A 27,259-nucleotide genomic window follows, 5' to 3' on the forward strand; every position below is an offset into this window, starting at 1 on the left:
ATTCGAGTAGCGTTGTTTCACTGTAGTGGCATAGACTGCCGTTAGCAGTGACAGATATAGACTGAAGTATATGCAACCTCAAAAATGACTACAAGTTTGATTTGGAGAAATAGCAACAGCATTAGTAATAGCAGGAGGAGAAGTTTGTTTGTTGTTTAACGCCGCACTCACCCAAATTCCAGCTATTTATGAAGGTGGTCTGTAAATAATCGAGTTTGGACCAGACAATCCAATGACTGATATCATGAGCATCGGTCCTCGCAATGGGATACGATGACATATACCAACCAAGTCAGCGAGCCTGACCACCCGATCCCGTTAGTCGCCTCTTACGACAAGTATAGTCGCCTCTTATGGCAAGCAAGGGTTGCTGAAGACTTTTTCGGTACCTGGATCTTCACGGGTTGGAGAAGGAGAAGTAGTAGCAGGAGGAGAAGTCACCGAAGCATCACTACGAGTACGACTTATTGTTACAAGTGTGGATAGATACGGCGTCCCAGATCCTCTTCTCCTATGGTCTGGGACTCGGCACCATGATAGCTCTCGGCAGCTACAACAGATTCCACAACAACGTGCACAAGTAGGTACAACAACCTGTACAAGTCAGTACAACAACGTGTACAAGTCAGTGCAACACGTGTACAAGTAAATACAAAAACAATAACAAATAAGTACAACAACGTGTACAAGTCAGTGCAACACGTGTACAAGTAAATACAACAACAATAACAAATAAGTACAACGTGTACAAGTCAGTGCAACACGTGTACAAGTAAATACAACAACAATAACAAATAAGTACAACAACGTGTACAAGTAAATACAACAACAATAACAAATAAGTACAACAACGTGTACAAGTAAATACAACAACAATAACAAATAAGTACAACAACGTGTACAAGTCAGTGCAACACGTGTACAAGTAAATACAACAACAATAACAAATAAGTACAACAACGTGTACAAGTCAGTGCAACACGTGTACAAGTAAATACAACAATAACAAGTAAATACAACAACAATAACAAATAAGTACAACAACGTGTACAAGTCAGTGCAACACGTGTACAAGTAAATACAACAACAATAACAAATAAGTACAACAACGTGTACAAGTCAGTACAACACGTGCACAAGTAAATACAACAACAATAACAAATAAGTACAACAACGTGTACAAGTAAATACAACAACAATAACAAATAAGTACAACAACGTGTACAAGTCAGTACAACACGTGTACAAGTAAATACAACAACAATAACAAATAAGTACAACAACGTGTACAAGTCAGTACAACACGTGCACAAGTAGGTACAACAACCTGTACAAGTAAATACAACAACAATAACAAATAAGTACAACAACGTGTACAAGTAAATACAACAACAATAACAAATAAGTACAACAACGTGTACAAGTCAGTACAACACGTGTACAAGTAAATACAACAACAATAACAAATAAGTACAACAACGTGTACAAGTCAGTACAACACGTGTACAAGTTAGAACAACAAAGTGTACACTCATGTTCTTGCAAGGTGGTTGGTTTCAGGTCCAAGAACAGGTAAGTGTAAGGTTCTTTGGTGGCGTCTTCATCGACTTCACGCATAAAAAGAACTCTGCATGGAAACACCTGGCGAGCCAGACTGTCAATTTGTGGAGCATATCTCGGATTTATAAATAGGACCTAGACTAACATATAGTCTCTGAAATGAACATATCGTACAGAAAAAACAGTTGGCTCAGTTATCTTAATAAAAATATAATAAAAAGGGAGCCCAGTGATTCACTTCATTTTCAGATACTGCAGTAATCTAGACTTGCCAAACATTATAGACTTGCATGGGCTGTAGTTGATATATTTGTATCAGGGTCTGTAAGACAGACTAAAATAGGACCATGTAGTGGGCATTCAGACTAATGGTGCGATGTTGTGGTGACTGGGCAAACAAGTTCTGAGTGAGATACAACACGGATGTGTTTCAGTGATGACTTTTCTTAGAGAACCATCGCAGCACTCGATGACCAGCCAATGTAGGGCCACCCCTTTTTCGGGCAAGGCACGATCCGCTTCTTTCATACTATGCACAAACACAAGAGTGACACCTAAGCGGCCTGCCATCTCTTGCAACTCATGATGGAACGGTTGCTATTCACTGTACACCCACACGATGCGATGGGGTGGTGTATCCAACACCACAGGGCGATGCATCTGATCCATACATGATTTCGTTTTCCTGACCCTGTTGGCCCAGCAATTAGCATAGTTAAAAAGGTGGCGTAGGGTCAAAGGTGAGGTCATGACCTCTTCATCACGTGACATAATTTGTTCTTGGAGACTGGCACAAGGCAACGGATACTTTCAAGCATGACCTTTCTCTTTTATCTTTGTCAAATTAAAGCGGTGTTTTGCAAAGAAAGAACTCTCAAACTTGTTCAACTCCTACGAGCACAGACATGACAGACAGTGTTTACATCTCAACTCAGCCTCTACCCTCGGCTTGGCACCCTATTGGAGTTGAGATAAGCCAAGAGACAAAGAGTCAGTTCAATTAATCACTGTTTAATGAAAAACAACAACAACAACATACATACATAAGAAATACGAATCAATGGACAACTGAGGAGGGGGTGCTTTACATGTCCCTCAAAGAACGCTAAAGCTTCAAATCTTCAAAAACAAACAGTTCTGATCATGTTAATGGCCACGTATATCCATTCAAATCCCCGAAACAGACAGGAAACATCACATGTAGTGGTTAGGTATCTCGACATGTCGTTATGGCGACAGTTACTACCACCATCATGTCTGAATTGATCTTCTTCAAAAAGAAGATCGTCGCATGGCATACCACGGTCGTCGTCGCCATTGAAGGTATCAACCGGTGATGGTGGTGGTGGCACATCATCAAGCAGGGCGGGTGTCCTGTCAATCATACAAGAAAAGAACCCTTAAGTATACCAACTATAATAATTCATGCATTCGTTATACTAATGGACTGTGGAGATGATAGATTACTGAGAGGAGCTTATGCACCCTCGGTGACCCCAGCAACCTTGTTGCTAGGCTGAAGACACATGGCATTGTTTCGCCACAAAAAATTACAAATTACGTCATCTGGTATTGTGACGTGATTGTAAACTTCGAGGTACAAGGTTCCCGTTCCACAAGGCGATCGTATTGTAGCGCAAAACAACAGTCGTTAGTCAAAGTTTAAGTATGTGTTGTGATAACCTTAGCGCTACGATAATTCTGTGGAACGGACGTCAGAATTCTAAAGGTGGACCGTTGCATAGTATTAAATTCATGTACTTGATACAAATTCTGGCATACACATACAATAGAATAGCATGGTACTTACAACGACCGTGGTCGCCTTTTTGCCTTTTTTGCAGGTGTTGCAGGTTTCAAAAATTCTGTCACTTCCGTTTTCCTGTCTGCTGCTGCTGCTGCTACTGCTGCTGCTGCTGCTGTTGTTGGTGTTGATGGTTCAGTCGGTTTCATCTTCATGTTTCCAAGACGTTTTTCTTTTCTGGCCACAAGTTGTGCCACGCTGGGCACCCAGATGGCATGCCCAGATGGCAGCAATTTCGCTTCGACGGCCCTTATTTTCGCGCTTAACATTTCATAGTAACCTTTGTACAAGGCACTAGATTTTATTATCAGATCATGCAGTTCTAACTGATCATCAATGATTTCGTACACTTCACCGCTCACTTCATCGCACACTTCCCTCAGTACCTTGACATCCATGACCTTGGACATGATGTTGCTTCTGTGATGAAAAAGTGATGACAAGATGAACGTGTGCATTTTTATATGAGTCAAAATCCACCAATCGCCACTCAGTAAAAAGAACCAATCAGCGTGCAGAGTTATGGACCAATCAAAACATTGGGACAGCACACGAGTTGTGCTTTCTCTCCCATTGAAAATGCATTTTACTATGGAAAAGAAACACAAGGCTCGAGTCGGTTTGGATAAACCTGGGCGCAGACCAGGCATGAAACGGCCCAATCAGCGTGCATAGTTTGCACCAATCAAAACATGGAGCGACACCGAAACGGACCAATCAGCGTGCATAGTTTGGACCAATCAAAACATAGGGGGGCCACCGAAACAGATCAATCAGCGTGCAGAGTTTGGGCTGGCCAATCAAAACATGGGACGACACCGAAACGGACCAATCAGCGTGCAGAGTTTGAACCAATCAGCGCGCAGAGTTTGGACCAATCAAAACATGGGACATTTCGATCCACTCCTCTCCTATAAAAACAGCGAAGCCACTAACACCGGCACAGTCCTAGCACTGAATGACAATATGGAGAACTGCATGGGATCTGGAGCTCGTTTCGGTTGAGGTACCTCCTTCATCAACAGCATTGCCATCGCCTGCAAAGGCAGCCTGCCGGTGTACGTCCATGACACTGTGGCATGTGATGGGTCATTTCAGTGTACTTATTGCCATTCCAAACAAGGACACTTACATGAGGCGTTTAACCCACGCCAGTAAGTGTCCAGTCAGAAGAAAGATGGCGACCCATTCGTGCACCCATATCTCCCGAAAGAACACTTTGCAAAACCCCAAAAACAAACCCCTAAAGAACCCCACCCTCCCCACCCTCTTAGATGCGCACGCCTCTTGGAACCAGAAGTGCCGCCATCTTGGATGGTGCCGGGGGTCCAAGGGTAGCGACCCGTTCTAGGGTAAACCCCCTCAGCAGAAGCAGCATATGAAAATGATACACTGCTGTGTAATACTACATTACCATGATATCGTATATATAATATATATATTATACATTTCTATACCGCAGGTATCCAGGTGCTGGTCTGTTTTGCTCCTGTTAGCAGCAACAATGCACACCAAGCTGACTGTCATGGCACACATTTCTTTCTCTACAGACGACCCCTCACTTCGTTCAATAAGGCCAGACTTATAAGGGTGGGAGGAATGGGGATTTGTCATAATTTGGTTTAAAATTTTTAAGATAAATTTTCAATATAAATTAAGACATTTAAAGAACTTATTTCTATTGTTAGGGAAAGTAAAGTAGAATCTAGTTGTTTTCTTAACATTTATATTTTGTCTGCAGAATGAATATAAAACCCACTGCTTTTCATTCAAAGTTTTTTTTCATTTCGCTTTTTAGAGTACCGGGCTTAGTGTGGGGGCACGGGTGGCCCAGTCGTCTAAGGCGCCACGATTCGCTGTGCAGAGTTGCGTCCCTTGGGTACGCCAGAAATATATGATTGTGGGTTCGAATCCCGGTTCGCCCGGATTATGTTTCTAGGTTTGTCAGCACCATACCCGTGCTTGTGGGTTTCACCAAAGTGGTAAACGTCTGAGACCTGCATCACTTCGAGCTTTCCTCCCACATTAAGCTGACACGCAGATATAACTGGAATACTGTTAAAAGCGGCGTTAAACCCAACTCACTCACTCACTCAATCAGGCTTAGTGTCGTGTTCAGGATAGTTTGCCCTGTACATGCTGTACAGTGAGTGAGTGAGTGAGTGAGTTTGGTTTTACGCCGCTTTTATCAATATTCAAGCAAGATCACGGCGGGGGACAACAGAAATGGGCTTCACACATTGTACCCATGTCGGAAACGATCCCGGGTCTTCGGCGTGACGAGAGAACGCTTTAACCGACCGCCCCTCATGCTGTACAGACACATGAATGCAAGTGTGCTTGTGGCTGTTCGGACTATTGGAGACTTGTGCTGGTTTTGTAGTACCAGACCACTGAGATACCCTGCCGCAGTATTCCATCAATAACACACGAACAGCATACCAACTCCAAGCTGACCAGTCCTTGTTTTAGCCCCTAATGCCGAGTCACGGGCAGGGTAACAAGTACCATCTTTTAAAATCTTCCTTATGACGCATCTGACCTTCCACTCTCCGGGCAGACTCTATCCACAAAGCATGCACACTTAATTGGCACAATACATTGGCCTGGGATGCTTCATTTGAGTAAATGTCTTTATTGGCATGACTGTTGTATAACAAGGTCACCAGCTCAGCTCCAGTTTACTGCAGTGATGACAATTATACATCTTTGAACTACCCTGCATCAAAGCATCCAAAGCTGTAATCTTATCAAGGTTGCTGCCAATAAGGTGAGTTGGTGTGATCTGCCAATCAGTAAAATTCACACACTTCCTTGCTGAAATTAGTGTCAACAATATTGTCTCAAGTTTTGAATAATATTGATGAAACAGATAAAAAACAAAGCCAGAAATACTACAGCGGCAAGGTCTCAGATACATGTGTTATATTTGGAATCACACTTTCTTAGTAAAGTACAAGTTTAAGTACATTTTTGGGTGGAGTCCCATCTTGGATTCATAGCTTCGACTAGGAAAGCCATTGCTGTTCACTCTTACAGGGGTACACAATGTATGTGATCTGGACTACCAGTTGTCAAACTTCTATTTTGGTGGATGCCTCAAAATGTGAGTTAGATCGGTGATTTTGTGTGCTGGAGATAAGCTGCCTCACTCAGAATGTGGGTTCGATTCCTGGATGGGACTATACACAACAAAACATACTAACTCTGTCCCTGATCACACTCATGCATCCCTACTGGGTGTCCAAGATGCATATCTGCCTCTGTCATCAACAACACTGCATGGTCACCAATGCTAACTATGCATGATCTTTATTCATAACAATTCCGATCCACGTTTTCAATGTTACCGGAAACGTGATATTTTGCCCAGATGTAGAAACCTTGGCAGTTGTTGAATGAACAACCACGATTCTCCCACAACAAAATACATGCTATTGTTGACGTGTTTATTACAAACATATTTCAGGACATATTCAACAGAACAACTTTAAAGGAACACTATCAATTTATCAATTTGAGAAAAGGCAAATACTTGGAAGTACTTAAGGCAGATAATAAATTTCTCACATCACCGACTGCCAGAAACATCAAATCAGTAACTCACATTGTGGACATGGAACACAATTATCTTACTTAGGGTGACATTTTCTAATTAACATATGAGATGATAGAAATGAACATAAATAAATGTTGTTGTATTTGTTAGTGAGCTGTGACAAGCACGATGGCTACTGGCCCAGTCGTCTGTATCAATAGTGTCCCCTTAGCCACTGTGGTCAGCTCCTGACATCTAACTGTACATTCATCGCTCCAGCCTTCAGTCACATTTCCCTCCTCCTCCTCCTCCTTCGTCAGCGCAGTCAGGGAACATTACATTTCACAACCTACCACAGGCATAATCTGATCCTATCTGTATACAAATACATTATTGATGAGAGGGACAACCTACCTGTAACTATCTGATCCTATCTGTATACAAATACATTATTGATGAGAGGGACAACCTACCTGTAACTATCTGATCCTATCTGTATACAAATACATTATTGATGAGAGGGACAACCTACCTGTAATCTATCTGATCCTATCTGTATACAAATACATTATTGATGAGAGGGACAACCTACCTGTAACTATCTGATCCTATCTGTATACAAATACATTATTGATGAGAGGGACAACCTACCTGTAATCTATCTGATCCTATCTGTATACAAATACATTATTGATGAGAGGGACAACCTACCTGTAATCTATCTGATCCTATCTGTATACAAATACATTATTGATGAGAGGGACAACCTACCACAGGCATAATCTGATCCTATCTGTACACAAATACATTATTGATGAGAGGGACAACCTACCTGTAACTATCTGATCCTATCTGTATACAAATACAGTATTGATGAGAGGGACAACCTACCTGTAATCTATCTGATCCTATCTGTATACAAATACATTATTGATGAGAGGGACAACCTACCACAGGCATAATCTGATCCTATCTGTATACAAATACATTATTGATGAGAGGGACAACCTACCTGTAACTATCTGATCCTATCTGTATACAAATACATTATTGATGAGAGGGACAACCTAACTGTAATCTATCTGATCCTATCTGTATACAAATACATTATCGATGAGAGGGACAACCTACCTGTAATCTATCTGATCCTATCTGTATACAAATACATTATTGATGAGAGGGACAACCTACCTGTAACTATCTGATCCTATCTGTATACAAATACATTATTGATGAGAGGGACAACCTAACTGTAATCTATCTGATCCTATCTGGATACAAATACATTATCGATGAGAGGGACAACCTACCTGTAATCTATCTGATCCTATCTGTATACAAATACATTATTGATGAGAGGGACAACCTACCTGTAATCTATCTGATCCTATCTGTATACAAATACATTATCGATGAGAAGGACAACCTACCTGTAACTATCTGATCCTATCTGTACACAAGTACATTATCGATGAGAGGGACAATCTACCAGGCACTGTCCAATTCCATCTTTATTGAAAAATTACTCATAAGAGGCACAAACTACTAATCTCTATCAGAGTGAGTGAGTTTGGTGTAACGCCGCTTTTAACAGTATTCCAGTTATATCATGGCGTGTCACGGGAGGCACAAACTACTAATCACTATCAGATAATATCTGTATTGAAATACATTATTTACGAGAGGGACATCCTACCAATTACTTTCCGATCCTATCTGTACTGAAATAGGTTATTCATGAGAGGGGCAACCTACCAATCATAATTAGATCCTATCTGTATTGAAATACATTATTTATGAGAGGGACAACCTACCAATCGCTATCTAATCCTATCTGTATTCAAATTAATTTGTTATGAGAGGGACAACCCACTCATGATAAATTTTGTTTCCTTTGTTTGTTGTTTAATGCCACACTCAGCAATATTCCAGCTATATGACGGCAGTCTGTAAATAATCGAATCTGGACCAAGCAATCCAGTGAGTGACATCATGAGCATCGATCCACCCAATTGGGATACGATGACATGCATCAACCAAGCCTGACCACCCGATCCCGCCAGTCGCCTCTTACGACAAGCATAGCCATCATACATTATAAATAAAATTTATATAAATAACCTATGTCAGATCTATACAACCATAAATTTATATACATAACTGACTTTATTTAAAAAACAAAATGAATGTGTTTAATAAATCATTCAAAACACTTGAAATAAAAAAAAATAATTGAAATAAAGTCGTAACTTCAGGATTTCTACTTATCCGATTCATTTAGTTGCCTCGTACAACCTGCATCAGCTACTGGAGACCTATTCTAACACGGAATCCATATGAGGGGAAAATGTTTTCAAGATGCCTACAGCTCCTGAGAACCAAGAGTTAGACAAGGATCTGGTTAGTAATACAGATATATCCATAGCAACGCCAATTTTAATTCCTTGTGTGTGCTCCAGGCCCATGAATAACATTGCATTTTCTATTACTTGATTGTTGATAAATGCCACACTCAGCAATATTCCAGCTACATGTCAGCGGGCTGTAAATACTCAAGTCAAGACCAGACAATCCAGTGATAGACATCATGAGCACTGATATACCCAATCGGGATACGGGACATGCATCAACTGAGTCACAGAGTCTGACCACCCGATCCCGTTAGTCACCTCTGATGACAAACATCGGTTGCAGAAGGTGTTGACGACCCAGATACATTTTCTAGTCTAGACCAGACAATCCAGTGATTGACATCATGAGCACTGATATACCCAATCAGGATACGGGACATGCATCAACTGAGTCACAGAGTCTGACCACCCGATCCCGTTAGTCACCTCTGATGACAAACATCGGTTGCAGAAAGTGTTGTCGACCCAGATACTTTTTCTAGTCTAGACCAGACAATCCAGTGATTGACATCATCAGCAACAATCTTGTACTAGCACTTGTACTAGACCTTCTAATGCCGACTTTAAAGTGCTAGCCCACTGAGCTACCAAGCTGCAGTTTAACATGAATACCCCACTCAGTCATAGTATACTGACTCTGAGCCGACTAGTCCTTGTTTTAGCCCCCTTATACCAAGTTGGACAGGGTAACAACAAGTACCATCTTTTGGCATAAATCAGCTGAGGATCAAAATCCCGCTCTCCAGGCAGAGACCATGGAGATGGTCGTATCTTCAGTTAGTACCCAGGGTAGTCTGGTCTATGCATGGTAGGAAATAACTCAAAGCACCAATCTAGTACATTTCTTTTGGATACCATATAGCCTCTATGTAAAACATCAGTTGCATAACAAGATCCTGATCCTTATAAACCAGTAGGGTGTTTTTGGCTTCAATTTCAAATCTAGAGGCTTTGATGTATCATGTACCGTGGGAGAAAATAAACATATCTGCCACCTATCAGATCACATTGGCATTTTTCACCAGAACATAAAAGATTTCCCATGATTTGAAAAAGATTTGATCTTAAAACTTGATCTACTGGACATTAAAAAGAAATCCTCTTATTATTTCTCTGTTTTCAATACGGTTATCATGCTTAAGATATACCATGCACATACTTCAGAATATTTGATACATTCAATAGACAAGAGATTTCTCCAACCTTGACATTACAAGTCTTGACATAATAATCATCATTTGTTTTTCGCAGAGTAAATAGCATCTGTGTGTCACATAGCATGTAATGTTCCCTTCGTGCAGCCGAGAAAATATGTCCTTCAATAAACTGAAATTGTAAATATATAAACCAGTGACAATATCTGAATACAAACTGATTAAAAAGAAACTGCTTTCAACATGTAACAATCAAATTAAAGAAGTGTCCAACTGCAGTTTTCATGTAACAAACTTGCTTCAATTTCCAGGAACCAAACAGAAACCACTTCACTATAGCTGTTGGTCTGGAAAGTAGTATTTTATGCCTGATCAACCAAATAAAGAAACAACTTCACTATATCTGTTAATCTTTGCTGGGAAGTAATATCTTATATCTTATGAACCAAATATAGAGACCACTTCAATAGATCTGTTAATGCAATTTTGGGCTGGAAAGTAGTTTCTTATATCGGACGAACAAAATATAGAAACCACATCAATATCTCTTAATTGTTGCAGGGAAGTATTATCTTAAATCTGATACCATATTTTTTATATCAAGTTACTTGTGCATAATGAAAGCCACGGTTGACAATGTGTGACTAAACAATGAAAAAGTAAAAAATCTTTCATTTTTGCATAATTCTTATATTTACTTATAATTCCTTGATTAGCAATATGTTTGACAGGAAACCTAGAGGTGACAGTAATGTTTAGCAACATGAGTTGGGTATGATCATCAAACACCCTTTCTACGCTATCACACAGATCTGTCATACAGACGATTGTGGTAACATGACAACAACACAAAGCCAAATAAATAATTCTCTGGTAACATTGATTGGGTACTGAACACGAGTTGAAAGCACCTTTTGTTAAATTGAAATGAACTGTACAAACTGCTATGGACAGACCAATGATACAGAGATCGCTATTGAGAATAATGGGAGTGAAGCTGGCACCTCAGTGACAGCAATACAGCAACATCCTGAGAGGGGCATCCATTAGAATCTTGTACAAACACTCGCATGGCTCACTCAGACCAATACAAAAAATAGGTGTTTTTTGCACATGACAATTTGATCAGAAATCACAGAATTCTATTTACATTGGCAAAACATCGGACTTGGAATATACGTGATTCATCATCATCCACCAAGTATAGTCATGAGCATCATCAATCTCTAGCTAGCCGTGGCAGAATCTGCCTGAAGGAATTGTTTCACTGGAAAACTCAGTTAGTATATATACACACTGAAATATATCACAAATTCGCGTGACGTCTCTACACAGCACGTTGCATGTATCTTGAATGGCAAATGCACTTATGAAAACTAAGTCTGGTTTGATTGGAAGGGGATATTTACAAGTCATTCATGAGTTATGTATTGTTTGAAGAAACCTATCGTTGGAAAGTGTAAGATGCTGCACAATGATACAGATGAAACTGTGTCAAATAAATAAAGGGAAATTATTCCGAATGCATGTCGTGATGCCCCAAGTTTGTATCGATGGACTTTTCAATGTATTTCGAATAAGCAGTCTTGATTGCATAACTGACAGGCAAATATACAAGGCACATGTGAGGCTTCAATAGTCATCCATTTCCACAAAATATACTGAAACACGCATCCACTCTCACTCAAACACAGTAATTATGGCAGTCGCGGGTCCTCCTCAACTGCTAAATTTGCACAATTCCCTCTGTACGCTCCATGAATTCTGATCCTCAGAAACAATGATTGGAGTCCTATGTAGTGTTCATTGAAGAATCTGACAGCTTCAGAGTACTGAACGTCTAGGCAAATGATCTAGACTACTGGCGCTGTAGCGTTGTCATGGCTGTAGGAATGTAGCAATGGCCATAATGTATGAAAGACTGAGGGTACAATCAAGTCGCGCCCTATCTCCTGCCAGCCTGCCTCGGTAACTAACACGAAACAACACCAATTAGAACCTGCACACAACAGCACTGACTTCACCTCTCTGTTGAAGCATGAGTCCGTATTCGTAAGACAAAAATACTGCTACAGGTTGATAAATATATATTTGTTTCATGGACATGACACTGTATCTTGTCCAGTGCAACAAAGATGCTGAGATATATGTAACATTCTTCAGTTTGGTAACAGGGGCCGATGTGAGCAAATGCTGAATGGCTGAAGTGGTCCTATGCTACACTGCATGGTATGTAAAGAGATGGGTCCACTCCCTAAGATGATGGTGTTGGGCCCTTGGTCTGCTGCATGTGTACCTTGCTCGATATTGTCTTGATGGTCGATGAATGGAATTAAGACAAGGTCTACTTCTGATTCAAAGTGTTTCAAGGCTTATCCGCCTGACAAAGCAACAGTGCTCTGATGTGTATCTGGTGCTCTGTGATGGAAGCTTGAGTGTGTCAAGCTTTCATGCTGCAAGATCTCAACCTGAGTAAAGAACCACTACAGCGATATTTTCCCAGATTTAACTTCACAATGCTGCAGATTACATCCGGGACGCCAGAATGGACAGTTTCAGAGCTTCACAATGTCCAGACTTCTGTCCAACATCTGATTTATAAAGATTGCTGAAGACAGTTCTACAACTTGACAATATCCTGAATTCACTGCAGATAACATTCGATTCACCAAGATTGTTGAAGTCAGTTTTACAGCTTGACAATATCCTGAATTTACTGCAGATGACATCCGATTCACCAAGATTGTTGAAGTCAGTTTTACGGTTTGACAATATCCTGAATTACTGCAGATGACATCCGATTCATCAAGATTGTTGAAGTCAGTTTTACAGTTTGACAATATCCTGAATTACTGCAGATGACATCCGATTCACCAAGATTGTTGAAGTCAGTTTTACGGCTTGACAATATCCTGAATTACTGCAGATGACATCCGATTCACCAAGATTGTTGAAGTCAGTTTTACGGTTTGACAATATCCTGAATTACTGCAGATGACATCCGATTCACCAAGATTGTTGAAGTCAGTTTTACAGCTTGACAATATCCTTAATTTAATGCAGATGACATCCGATTCACCAAGATTGTTGAAGTCAGTTTTACAGCTTGACAATATCCTGAATTACTGCAGATGACATCCGATTCACCAAGATTGTTGAAGTCAGTTTTACAGCTTGACAATATCCTGGATTACTGCAGATGACATCCGATTCACCAAGATTGTTGAAGTCAGTTTTACAGCTTGACAATATCCTGGATTACTGCAGATGACATCCGATTCACCAAGATTGTTGAAGTCAGTTTTACAGCTTGACAATATCCTGAATTTACTGCAGATAACATTCGATTCACCAACACATGGGAAGAAGTCCAGTAGCCTCAGGTCACAATGTCCAGTCACCACTGCTGATATATTCCAGTTGTTCACCAGGACAGCAGCAATCTGACAAGGTGATGACAGCACAGTTCTGGAGACTTGGTCTCAGTATTGCAAACACACAACAGTAACAGTAACCATCCTCAGAAAAACACAGGCATGCTGAGATTGGCCTCGTCTTCCCTGGGAGGCGGATGTTTCTCTGAGTACATCTTAGCGGAGTCTTGAGACAGGATGTTGGTCAGAGGATTCACGCAGTTGCCCGGGATCAAGCTCCCTAGAAAATAAAAAGGAAAAACGGTAAGATAATCTTCCAATATCAAACCTAGAGAGGGGTTTGCATTACATGTCAAATGTGGGTCAGACAATCCAGTGATCGACATCCCGAGCATCGATACACACAACTGGGACATAACATGCATAAGGCTGAGCCTGAACACCCGATCCATGTAGTCACCGCTAACGACAAGGTGAGGTGAAATGGAGTTTAACAGTGGCTGCTTGTACTAGTCTTGACTGATGCTGATATATAGTGCTAGCCCACTGAGATACCATGCCGCAGTTTAACATGAATACCCCACTCAGACACAGTATACTGACTCCGAGCCGACCAGTCCTTGTTTTAGCCCCTTAATGCCGAGCGCCAGACAGGGCAACAACAAGTACCATCTCTGAACGTCTTTTGGTATGATGCGGACAGGGCAACAGAGTTCCAGATAACTTTTTGAACTATTGAGCTTTTACTCTAGGGTTTCTATTCAAATTGGGTTATTGCATTTTTCACTCATCTATTCATCACTCTATTGGATTTTCCCCAAAATTAGTGAACATTTTAAGATTTAAAAAAAAGTGAAATAGTTCTAAATATATAGGCTTGACTCGGAAAATAAATAAGCTCGTAATTGTGTTTCGGAAATTAGCTCCTTTCTACACATGCTAAAAAAGCTTCATTGGGTATTTACGCAAACTGTTTTAGTACATTTGACTTTTTCATTTAATGCATGCGTTTCTGTACGCAAGTTAATTGAAAGTAGTTGGGTTTGGAATGTTTTTTTGGATATTTTACGCAAATAGGCTGCTTATCTGTAGCTCTGGGGTAACAACAAGTACCATCTTATAATGTCTTTTGGTATGAAGCTTCCGGGATCAAACCACTGACCTTCGTCTCTCCAGGCAGACGCTCTACCACTAGGCCATGGAGGCAGTCACCTCTAACGACAATCATAGGGAGCTGGGGACCTATATGTTTACACAGAAATCCCCAAGGAGTGCATTACAGGCAAACATAGAAGCAGTTCCATACCCACCTTTACCGGAATGCCCCCAAACTTCCCAACCAGAAACATGAACCATTCTGATTTAACCACATTAGGTGGCAGCTGACCTCACCAATATCTATCTAATCATATATGACACCAAATGATGTATCCTCTAGCAATCCTAAAGTAAGCACTGCCAGTTTCAAAACATATGCCCAATGCAGAATTATTGTGAACATAAAACATTTTTGTGTATGATTTTGAGAGTGCATTTGACCTGGATTATCAGTTTCAAATATTTTAAGAACAATCCAAAGGGCTATCCAGCATAGAAATATTATGTCCCCAGGTTGAATTCAATGTGATACAAGCATAAAGCTAAAACAAATATGTGTAGAAATATATGTGGTAAATATGCTTTATAAATGACCTTCGGTGTGACCTTGACTCATGCCTTTTACAATCATGGCCTTGCCCTAAGGAAGACATGTATGAATATCATACAACAAATTAGGCAGCAAACAGGGTTTTTCTGGCCATGACCTTGAGGATGACCTTGACCCTTGAAATGTCACATATTCATATGAAATGACGATTCAGTCCGGTAGAGTTTCATCTTCCCAAGGCAAGGGAGTTCATGGACTAAAAAAGTTTGGCAAGGGTGGAAAGTGGTATTTTACAGCCAGTTGACTCTCTTGCCTCGGGAAGATGATAGTGTTTGTGCTGGTGTATGTTTGGGTAGAAGTGATGGTGGTGTTTGGAAGAAAGGTTGGACTATGAGGACAAAATACAGAGTTTGTGAGGACAAATTTCAGCCACCATTGTCCATGGATAATGCAGGCGCCACCATTGCGAGAATCATAAAGTGAGTGAGTTGGGTTTAACGCCACTTTTAACAGTATTCCGGTTATATCACGGCGCGTCAGCTTAATGTGGGAGGAAAGCCCGAAACGATGCAGGTCTCAGATGTTTACCACTTCACGAGCACGGGTATGGTGCTGACAAACCTAGAAACATAATTGGGGCAAACTGGGATTCGAACAAACAAAATTAGGTTTCTGGCGTGCCCAAGAGACGCAACTCTGCACAGCAAAACGCGTCGCCTTGGACGACTGGGCCACCCTTGCCCCCAATCATAACAAAGAATGTTGTGTTTCAAGAATTCATGATGCTCCTAGATACCTACAACTGGGATATACACCAAACCCTGACTTACCCACAATCCTCTTGCCATCATCAGTTCGGAGCCGAATGATCTGCATCTTGGAGCTGGCTCCGCCTGGCATGGAGGCTAGGACTCCCTCCACCTTGCTCCACACACTAAGTACGGAGCCACTCAACACGTGGTACGTCCGAGTTCGCAGACCAATCTCACACTGAAGGCCTAGGGACATCTTCTTACAGTTGCCCCGCCTGGTGGATTAAAGGACCTCTATCTTATCGTACTTATTAACTTCAATCAACAACTTTCTATTAAATCTTTCCAAAATAACATAACAAAAACAATAATAATTACAGTAGCAACTCATTATTTCACATACAAACAAATGTTGCACAAAACAGAAAAGCATTTTTTTAAAATTTCAGCTCCTAATATACTGCAAGATTTGCTAAACAAACCTTAAACTAATGATGACTATATTTGTCCTCAGCAAATGTTGAGCAGTATACAAAGTAAAAGTTAATTAACATTTTAAATTTCATGAATATCAGATTTTGAGTTCTGTTCACTTTCAGGAGTGATTGCATGAAGGAAAGGCGCTAGTACTAGCTTGCTCCAATTATTGTTCCCAATCTTCAACAAACGGACAAGGTGGATCATTCATGTATGTACTGACCAGTAGGCGTGACTGCAACACTTGGCTGATGCATAATACTGGTCATCCCACCAGTTCTGTGCCTCGTCAGGCAGCACCTGTAACAAGCAGACACACAGTCAAATAACTACCATCAACAACATCATCTCAGAGTAGGTGAATTTTATGGTGGCCCATAAGGGACATGGGAGTCTGCTTTTCAATATTTTGATATTTCACTTACTTTTAGCATAACCTTTTGCAAATTAACACAATTTGTCATGCAAATATGTGATAAATCATGTATAAACCGAAAACATGGAAAATGTACTTTCAAGCAGCTACTGAATCGCAGAAGTGTGAAGCGAAAATGTCAAGAACTAAAATGAAAATGTCAAAAACTAACATGAAAATACAGAAAACTATTTCCACCGTGGTGGAAATATTATCACCGTGGTGGAAATAGTTTTCTGTATTTTCATTTTAGTTTTTGACCTTTTCGTTTTTGTTTTGACATTTTCATTTTAGTTTTAGACCTTTTCTTTTTGACATTTTCATTTTAGTTTCTGACATTTTTGCTTCACTTTTCAGCGATTCAATATCTTCTTTATACATGATTAATCACACATTTGTATGACAAATCGTGCTAATTTGCAAAAGGTTACGAATAAACTGTTGACAGATGTTGATTGACATGATGCATTGAAGATTGGCAGGAAAAAGTATATGGCTTAAAAAAATAAAAGAAATGGTTCTCGGGCAATAGCTTTTGCAAATAAAGTGCCGGCCGGTCTACTTTCATAAATGTATTCCTTGAGTAAAATACTGGAATACAGTATATTGGATCGCATTGTTTGTTAAGGATTTTCTTTTTTTATGAAAATGGGAAAAAATAAAAACGTGCGGCAGACTTTAGGATGATGCGGGCAGTGCCTGAGAACCAAGACTAGTATTTTGTAAACCTTTGGTAGACAACTAAAACCATTAACACACATGGCAATTGTCTTTGTCTATAGGAACTTGGGGACAATACAATGAAGTGTGGGATTTGGTAATGAAGGGAAGGGGAATGAACATCTGACTATTAATTTATTATGGCCTCAAGTATACTGGACAAAATTCTTAGAGATCATGAATCCTTTTGGATATTCTGCTGAAATTGTGTGTTCAGACTTCACTACCAAAAATATCCCCAAAATATTCAAGATTCCTAACTTTTTTTTGTTCAGCATATGACAGCCATTGTGGCTTGAGAACAATACCACCACATTGTCAGTTCAAGAGTGGAAGCATGTCTGACCTTCTTGTACTTCTTGCGTATCTCCTCCAGTGTCTCGCAGCGGAGCTGGAGGCCGGTGTTGGGGCGGTACACGTTGTACAGACGCTCCTTCTTCTTGTTCTTCCCCTGGTGCACGATCAAGATGGACGTCCGCTTCATGTTCCGCTCCTGAAACACATGACAGTTTCAAGCTGGACAGATTGTACCGCTATGGAGCATCGATATGTATCTTAGGGTCGAGAACACTTTCAGCAACCCATGCTTGTCCAAAGAGGCAACGAATGGGATAAGGTGGTCAATATTTATTACATAGCAGGGACATTTCCATTGTCTTCAGTAAATTTGTTTTAAATGTGTTATTTCTTACAAGAGGCGACTAACAGGATCGTGTGGTCACGCTCATGACTTGGTTGATTCATGTCATCGTATCCCAATTGCATGGATCAATGCGCATGATGTCAATCACTGGATTGTCTGGTACAGACTTGATAAATTACGGACCGTAGTGACATAGCTGGAATACTGGCATTAAACAAATAAAACAAAAGCCCTAGATTAGCTATTGACAGCATGAACATAAATCCACACCGAGATGCTAATTTAGTCAATTATATGCCAAAAGGGACCTGCCTACATATCTCAGGTAAAACGAAGGTTGAAAATATGTTTATAACTTTCATAATTTCAGTGATTAATAATATGTAGTGAAGCTAAATACTGAATGTTGCCGAGAATTTATTTTGTTTTTTCGCTGAATTAGTTTCATCTGTTGGAGGACAGACTGACATGAGGAAAACATGACTCGACCAATCAGGCTACTGTGGCAGACACAAGTGTTGACCTACCCCATAATTTTTTAACTTCTAACATTCGGGTTATGACAAGGCCCCTTGACATTCAAGAATAAGTTCCAACATTGCAAACAGTCGTCAGGTGTGTACACCTACCTGATAGGCCAGATAGAATCCCTCTTCCGATCCAGCACACTTCCTCCACAGTTCAATCGCCTGGTTCCAAGCCATGCCTCTCTCTACACTCACCTGTACAACACATACATCACTCACAACAAAAGGTTCAGGTGAAGATAACATTGTGCAAGTACTGTATAATGACAACATGATAGTGTCGGATGCAGTGAATGAGTGAGTGAGGTTTAACGCCGCTTTTAACAGTATTGCAGTCATATCGCAGCATGTCAGCTGAATGTGGGAGGGAAGCCCGAAACGATGCAGGTCTCGGACGTTTACCACTTCGGTGAAACCTACGAGCACGGGTATAAAATGGTATTGTGCTGACAAACCTAGAAACATAATCGGGGCGAACCGGGATTTGAACCCACAACCCTAGGTTTCTGGCGTGCCCAAGGGATGCAACTCTGCACAGCGAATCGCGGCGCCTTAGACAACTTGGCCACCCGTGCCCCCAGATGTTAAAAGAAAACAACCAGTCCTTCAATACTGTCTGTAATCTCTTGCTAGAGGACAAGCAGCCATAACCCAGAACAAGGCGTAAAAGGAAATGAACATTATTGAATTTTCTTACTAAAACCTTATTCTTATCAGATCCTGTAATTCATTTTGGGTGTCGGATCAAAAGGATATAATTTGTATATCATTGTGAAATAGTCCCATTATAGAACAGTACACTAAATGGCTACATCAGCTAAGACAAATCAACTTTATGGTCTGTAAACTTTACTTTGAATCTGTACTTTACTAGGAAAGTGTTATCCCAAATATAACATGTTACATTTGACCACTTCCTAAATGGCATTGTGTGTTAATATAGTTACAACTAATGATGAGTAAATTTAAGTTGAATCCCTGAATCCAGAGGTGCCAACCCTTAATGAGGCTTTGGAGTAATCAGTGTGGAACAACAGTGTAATTTCATGTAGAAAACAATAACATTAAGAGTACTGTACCAAGAAGCTGGTTTTTCGCTGACATCTTCGTCAGGCCGAAATGCATGTGAAGCATGGGTACAGAAGAACAATGTGGTGTTTCGAATTCCTAAGAAATATCGGTGTATATGCAATTAGCTCCCTGTAGAATGCTTCATGTGATCGGTGCATTGACAATCTGCTTTCTGTGATATTTAATACATGTAAATAATTCGCAAAAAAAAAACATTTGGGAAGGATAAGTTTAAGAGCGTAAGTTTAGGTGCAAAAGTGTAATTATTATGCCAAAAGCATAATGGTTGGCATCTCTGCGGAATCCCATAAACCATATTCAACTACGGAAACAAGTGACATATGTTCAATATGGCAGACAGCACCGGTCAATCAGGTCCTACTCACTGTGGTCAGTTCTGTCTTGGCCGTGTTGGTGGCAGTGTTGCCAAGGAATGTCAGTGTCTCCACCTTGTGGACCTTCTCGCCTCCAGAACCCAGATCTACATTGTGAAGTCAGTGATATGTTATCATACACCACTGCACCATTCATTGTATGCTACTCAAAACAAGTGAAAGAACACCCACAATTGGAAGGCTGTGTAATGCAATACCCACCAGCCATGACAGATTCAGCCATTGTCATAGGAAAACAAGCATGAAATACTCACATCCCCCGCCAATATGACATGTCGGGTGTGTGCAATGCATTAGCCCCTGTGAACTATGTTCACTGAGCCTCTTTGTAAAGAAACATAGTACGTTTTTCAAGATCTGCTCCGGAAACGAGGACTACCGCCATTTTCAGTCTAAATCAAAGTCGTTGCCATGGAAACTCAAAAATTTTTTTTTTTAAAAATCCCAAACTATCAAAAGGCATCAGTTCACCACTAGATCTATCTATGTGCCAAGTTTGGTGAAGAAATATGGTACGGTTTTCAAGATCTGCTCCGGAAACCCATTCCTATATCCCCCTTCCACTTTTTTTCGGGGGATAATAAATCAGGTCTTCTTTAACCTCTTTAAAGTAGTACAATACAGAGTGATCCCTTGAAGCTATGTGATAAATTGCAAAGAACAATGAAGAACGATGTGTGGCTTATTTTCCAATAAAACACTGTTCTATCATGAAGTCATTTCTGGAGATTCAAACATGCACTCGTAACTTGATGATGTTGATATTGGACAATGTTATTTTTGAGGGGAGAGTGTCCAGTGATTTGTTCCCCCATAGATGTACCTGGACACACAGAAGAATGTGATGGCCGAACAATCGCATCCAAAAGCGGGAGATATATGACAATCAGTATCAGGAGAAAAGGTACAGGTAATCGATGTGAAGATTGTAGGAATAGGAGGCAAATATCCACCTGTGCATAAAATTGACTTGTCCGGCAATGCCGAAGTTGGATTCTAGTGAGCGAGTCATCATTATTAAAATATGGGTACATACTTTAAAGCTTGTACACTATACACACTACTCAAAAGAAGTTAAATAACACTCAAATCTTTCATACTACAATAGTTAATCTATCATGCCATGACACATTAACTATAGTAATGAGAAAAAAATCAGGTATTCTTAAACATGTTTTTAGTAGCATACATCAATCTCGAGATACACAACAAGCATCGGGTACGTATTCTGATCACGAATACCCACAAGAACTTTAGTCAACGACATCACAACAGAAGTCTGTGGCATGGACTTACCCAGAATTCCCATGTCCCAGCGCCCATTCCGCTTGGCCTCGAGGATGATGGCAGTGAGTGTGTCTGTGAAATACTTGAAGAGGGAGTTCTGGAGCTCCACCTCCATACCCAGGATCCTGTTCAAGTACTTGCTGATGTTGTTGTAGTCTGGTGGAGAAAACAGGGATAGCATCACAGGGTATTACACCACACACAAATGTGTGTCAAGTACACACAAAGGTATAGAGTGGCTTAAAAAAACAGGGATAGCATCACAGGGTTTTACATCACGCGGAAATGTGTGTCAAGTACACACAAAGGTATAGAGTGGCTTAAAAAACAGGGATAGCATCACAGGGGTGTTACATCACGTACAAATGTATGTCAAGTACACACAAAGCTATTGTATGGCCTCAGGGGAAAAAGAAGTATGCATTCCAAGGGATGCACAATAGTATTCATTGTAACAAATTCTTGACAAGAAATATACACGTTAGGCGAGTTGAAATGGGGGTAAACATTGTGTCCAAGATTATTGCACTTATACAGTGATGAGTACGTGCATCTGGTGTGTGTGTGGCTGCTTGTACTAGTCCAGACTAAGTCCGATTTTATAGTGCTAGCCCACTGAGACACCATGCCGCAGTTTAACATGAATAACCCACTTAAAGGGTACTGTCTCCGCAGAATCCCAGAAAGCAAGCCAGCATCATACAGAAGCAGTTCAACATACCCTTTTCCAGACTGGGGAAGCCTGATCTCTCATCGATGCTGATCATTCCCACGCCAACAAGGCCTCTCTTCACATCTGAAAGTAGGCAACAGTTCATGTACATCACTATCTGCCTGGTTAACATGTGCTGACAACAAACTCGCCTATTTCTTAGTCCCCTTTCCCCCCTCCAGGTAAATAGACTGTTGAATTGAAATAGCTTCAAAAGCCAATTGACATCGGAACTACAATTGTGATAGAAAAATAATGTAGAAACATTTATTTGCCTGTTGGTCAATGCAGCGCTCGGCAAGATTCGAGCTATATGACAGCCTGTAAAAGTCTAGACAAGATAATTGCTTGATCAATATTGTGAGCAACGATCGCCACCGTTGGGGTATGATGACACACAATCAAACAAGTCCCCAACATCTGATCATATGGTCGCTTCTTGCTTGGTTTGGTTTGGTTTGGTTTGGCTGGTTTGTTGTTTAAACGCCACACTCAGCAATATTCCAGCTATATGACGGCGGTCTGTAAATAATTGAGTCTGGACCAGACAATCCAGTGATTAATATCATGAGCATCGATCCACACAATTGGGATACGATGACATGCATCAACCAAGTCAGCAAGCCTGACCAACCGATCCTGTTATTCGCCTTTTACGACAAGCATGGGTTGCTGAAGACCTATTCTAGCCCGGATCTTCACGGAATCGCTTCTTGCTACAAGCATAGGGTGCTTGGGACCTGCTCAAACCCAGATCTTCACAGGGAAAAATTATTTGCCTATCTTTTCTTGCTCTATTTTTGCAGATCCCACTTAGGACAGACAAAGTAAAGATCGTTATGCAGTCCCAGACAAATTCAGGCGATTGCAGAAGATTTGCAGAAAATGGGTCTTATCGCAGAATTGCAGAAAAATCACAGAATTTTTATCATTTACTGCAGATTCCTCTGGAACTACTTATGTAGCTAGTCATAAATGATAATAGCTGCAGTTTGTAAACTAAACAAAATGATCAGCAAGGGCATTACAACTGTGAGTTGGGTGTTCACTGCAAATTGCTGCAAAATTGCTGATGCTGTATTACCTGTAACCAATAATCACTCTCAGTCACTCCCTGAGGGAATTGGACGTCTAGGAACAAAGACAACATTGGGTGATACATTAAACATGACAGTCAGTATTGCCTACCGGGGAAGAAGTCTCCCTTGTAAGTCTGTGGGGGTGGCACAAGCGGTGCGTCCACCGTCAGGTTGAGCACACACTTCATCACAGCCTCCAAAGCAGCACGACCATACTGAAACATACACATGATCCTTCAATAGCTGCACGACAGCACTTCGGTAGCTACACAACAGTACACAACAGTGCTCGAAAGATGACAAACTGGCACTGGTATTCATGGTGATTATATCACGTGAGTGAGTTTGGTTTAAGGAAGATTTTAACAATATTCCAGTCATATCACGGCGTGTCAGGCTTAATGTGGGAGGAAGGCCTGAGGTGATGCAGGTCTTAGATGTTTACCACTTCGGTGAAACCCACGAGCACGGGTATAGTGCTGAACAAACCAAGAAACATAACCGGGGCGATCCGATATTCGAACCCACAATCATAGGTTTCTGGCGTGCCTAAGGGGAGCAACTCTGTTGTGCCTTACATGACTGGGCCACCTGCGTCCCCTTATCACATAAAGTCTATTACTCACTCTGATTATTTATTGGTGTCATCTTAAAATTAGGATGAACTGTTGACACCTTCAGATGTTTTTATAAAGAAATCATCTGCTGTTTTTCCTCTTTGTTTGTTTGTTTGTTGTATTAACGCAGCACTCAGCAATTTTCAAGCTATATGACGGTGATCTGTGAATAATCTAGTCTTGACCAGACAATCCAGTGATTCCCATCATAAGCATCGATCCACACAATTGGGATACAACACAGAAATTGAATACAGAAATTGGCACTAGTCCTATAGTCCTTGCAAAACTGCACAATAGTTGGGTATCATAAGGACCAGTAGACATAAGCCCTTTTTAAGGGTTTTTCTCTATGTTATCATTATAAGGACTAGTGGACTAAAACTGTTAGTTTCTAAAGCTGTACAATGACATGCATCGCTAAGTCGGCAAGCCTGACCACCCGAATCCGTTAGTCGCCTCTTACGATATGCATAGTCGCCTTTTACGGCAAGTATGGGTTGCTGAAGACCTATTCTACCCCGGATCTTTCCTGCTACATGTGGTGTTGTGATACACATCGTATTGTGCATGTGGTGTACCTGTATTCCTGACAACATGTCATCAGACAAACTCCAGGCTTGTGTGTAAACCCAAGACATAAGACTAGTTCTCACCTTGTTGTCTATATTGAACCTGCTGAGATCCCTCGACTCCGTTGCACGTCGGTCACCGTGAGTTAGCGCACCCTGCAAACAGAGACATTGTCATGTGATCTCACTCAAAGGATGTTGGCAGATTGGTCTCAAAGTTTGACTTTCTAACGAAATGACACAAACTCAAAACGCGAGTCATCAGGAGATGACATGTCCCTCCTGTCTGGTGCAAGTTGGAAATGGAGTCTGGCTACATATACCCACTTCTGATTCTTTGCCATGCGATACCTTCTGTTCAGTGAAGGAAATAATAATGGTGTTCAGTATTTTTTAATTATCCCAAATTATCAAAAGGCTCAAGTTCACCACGAGACTATAGTGAGTGAGTGAGTGAGTATGGTTTTACGCCGCTTTTAGCAATATTCTAGCAATATCACGGCGGGGGACACCAGAAATGGGCTTCACACATTGTACCCATGTCGGGAATCGAACCCGGGTCTTCAGCGTGACGAGCGAACGCTTTAACCACTAGGCTACCCGACTGCCCCCGAGACTATAGCAAGTTTCATCAAGTAATATTCAACACATGATGATTTTGCTATATATATCCCACTTCTGGTTCTTTGCCATGGGATACCTTCTGTTCAATGAAGAAAAAAATAATGCTGTTCAGTATTTTGCAATATCCCAAATTATCAAAAGGCAACATTTCACCACTAGACTGATCTGTATAGCAAGTTTCATTAAGAACTATTCAACGGTCTTGGAGTTCTGATCTGGAAAAGAGCACTACCCTCGTTTTCAGTAAAAGTCTACCATGTCATCATGAAAAAATATTAAAAATAAAAATCTTAAATCATCAAAAGGCACCAGTTCACCACAAGACTGATATGTATAGAAAGTTTTAACATGACATAGCCAATGGTTTAGGAGTTCTGCTCCGGAAACGGAAAACTGACAGACATGCTGATCGCCCATTTTGGAAAACAGAGAATCAAACTTCTGTATAATATAATTTTTCAGGTTTTTTTAAGTAGTGACTGTGATTTGGCTCTAAGCATCATTTTCAGTCAAGTTACGGGTGATTGTATCGGCTATTATAATAATTATTTCACAGGGGACAAGCCTGAGGTACTAGCAACCTATTGTGCCACACCGTTTCCACAAGTAAACTCACCAGACTCTCCAGTCGTTTTGCTACAGTAGAAGCGAACCTTCTCTCTCCAGCAAGCTCAGAGATCATGAAGACATACTCGGGTGCTGTGACCTGGTTCGACCTGTGTGTACGACCTGGACAAGAACATATTTGCATGTAGTGAGCATCTATGTGTGTATGTGTTTTGAGCTAGCAGTTCCTAATGTAAACAAAGAAAACATTGGACATGCAAGTGTTATGTTCTGTGCATAACATTACCTTCATTATTGCTGTTTAACAAATGTTTTCAACTAGTTAAAGTCAGTGAGTGAATTTGGTTTAATACCACATTGAACAGTATTTCAGACATATCAAAGCATGTCATCACAAGTGCACAATCAAGTCACAGTATTCTGACATCCCTAAGGGCCACAACTCTGTACAGCCAATTGTAACGCCGGAAAAGACTGGGCCACGCCTGCCCCTCCCAAGTATTTCAGTTTACAGTCTGTGCATAGTCTTTGTGTGTTTCTTTGTTGTTTAACGCCATTCAGCAATATTCCAGCTATGTGCTGCTGTCTGTAAATGATCAAGTCTCGACCAGAAAATCCAGTGATTGACTTCATGAGCATCGATCTATTCGATCATGAGCAATTGGAATACAATGACAGGCATCAACCAAGTCGGCAAGCTTGACCACCCAACTCCTTTAGTCTCCTCTTACGACAAGCATAGTCGCTTTTTATGGCAAGAATGGGTTGCTGAAGAGTGAGTGCGTGAGTGAGTGAGTGAGTGAGTGAGTGAGTGAGTGAGTGAGTGAGTGAGTATGGTTTTACGCAGCTTTTAGCAATATTACAGCAGTATCACGGCGGGGGACACAAGAAATGGACTTCACACATTGTACCCGTGTCAAGAATCGAACCCTGATCTTTGGCGTGATGAGCGAACGCTTTAACCACTTGGCTAACCGACCGCCCCTTCCCCGGTTGCTGAAGACCTATTCTAGTCATGGGTCTTGTTCATAGTCACTCACCGAACTGCTGTATAGCCCTATCAGCACTCCAGGGAAGCTCCAGCGTGATGTGCACTCTCCGCCGCTGGTTGTTGACGCGGCGATCAGCTTGTAGGGAGATACCCGAGCTGGCTGCTTCTGATATGATAGCTATAAACTGTGGACATAGAGGAAACCAGTTGGTTTTATTTGCATCTAAAAACCCGACTCAGTAATATTAAAGCTACTGTAATCGACATAATAAGCGCCCCGCTCTAATAGGCAACCACAGCGACATTTGCTAATATATTGGC

General features: G+C 40.9%; 2 protein-coding genes across 2 annotated transcripts in view; both read right to left on the reverse strand.

Annotated features, from left to right (window-relative positions):
- Positions 1 to 2,681: 2,681 nt before the first annotated feature.
- On the reverse strand, positions 2,682 to 3,774 carry LOC139455341 (uncharacterized). Its single transcript, XM_071236895.1, has 2 exons — positions 3,371 to 3,774; positions 2,682 to 2,934 (listed from the first exon to the last, which is right to left on the reverse strand). Exons 1-2 carry the CDS (start codon positions 3,772 to 3,774, stop codon positions 2,682 to 2,684), a joined length of 657 nt encoding a protein of 218 aa, XP_071092996.1.
- Positions 3,775 to 6,814: 3,040 nt separating this feature from the next.
- LOC139456173 (protein strawberry notch homolog 1-like) overlaps positions 6,815 to 27,259 on the reverse strand; it is a 46,573-nt gene continuing 26,128 nt past the window's right edge. The window contains exons 19-30 of the mRNA XM_071237732.1: positions 26,988 to 27,123; positions 25,997 to 26,109; positions 24,841 to 24,912; positions 23,677 to 23,782; positions 22,498 to 22,572; positions 21,786 to 21,932; positions 20,481 to 20,575; positions 19,126 to 19,218; positions 18,200 to 18,346; positions 16,942 to 17,018; positions 16,320 to 16,516; positions 6,815 to 14,121 (exon numbers count right to left, since the gene is read on the reverse strand). Coding sequence (XP_071093833.1) covers positions 13,988 to 14,121; positions 16,320 to 16,516; positions 16,942 to 17,018; positions 18,200 to 18,346; positions 19,126 to 19,218; positions 20,481 to 20,575; positions 21,786 to 21,932; positions 22,498 to 22,572; positions 23,677 to 23,782; positions 24,841 to 24,912; positions 25,997 to 26,109; positions 26,988 to 27,123 — 1,392 coding nt within the window. The 3' untranslated portion in view covers positions 6,815 to 13,987. The remainder of the gene's footprint in view (positions 14,122 to 16,319; positions 16,517 to 16,941; positions 17,019 to 18,199; positions 18,347 to 19,125; positions 19,219 to 20,480; positions 20,576 to 21,785; positions 21,933 to 22,497; positions 22,573 to 23,676; positions 23,783 to 24,840; positions 24,913 to 25,996; positions 26,110 to 26,987; positions 27,124 to 27,259) is intronic.

Source organism: Haliotis cracherodii, unplaced genomic scaffold (genome assembly GCF_022045235.1).
Source record: "Haliotis cracherodii isolate W230 unplaced genomic scaffold, xgHalCrac1.p SCAF_11, whole genome shotgun sequence".
NCBI lineage: Eukaryota > Metazoa > Mollusca > Gastropoda > Lepetellida > Haliotidae > Haliotis > Haliotis cracherodii.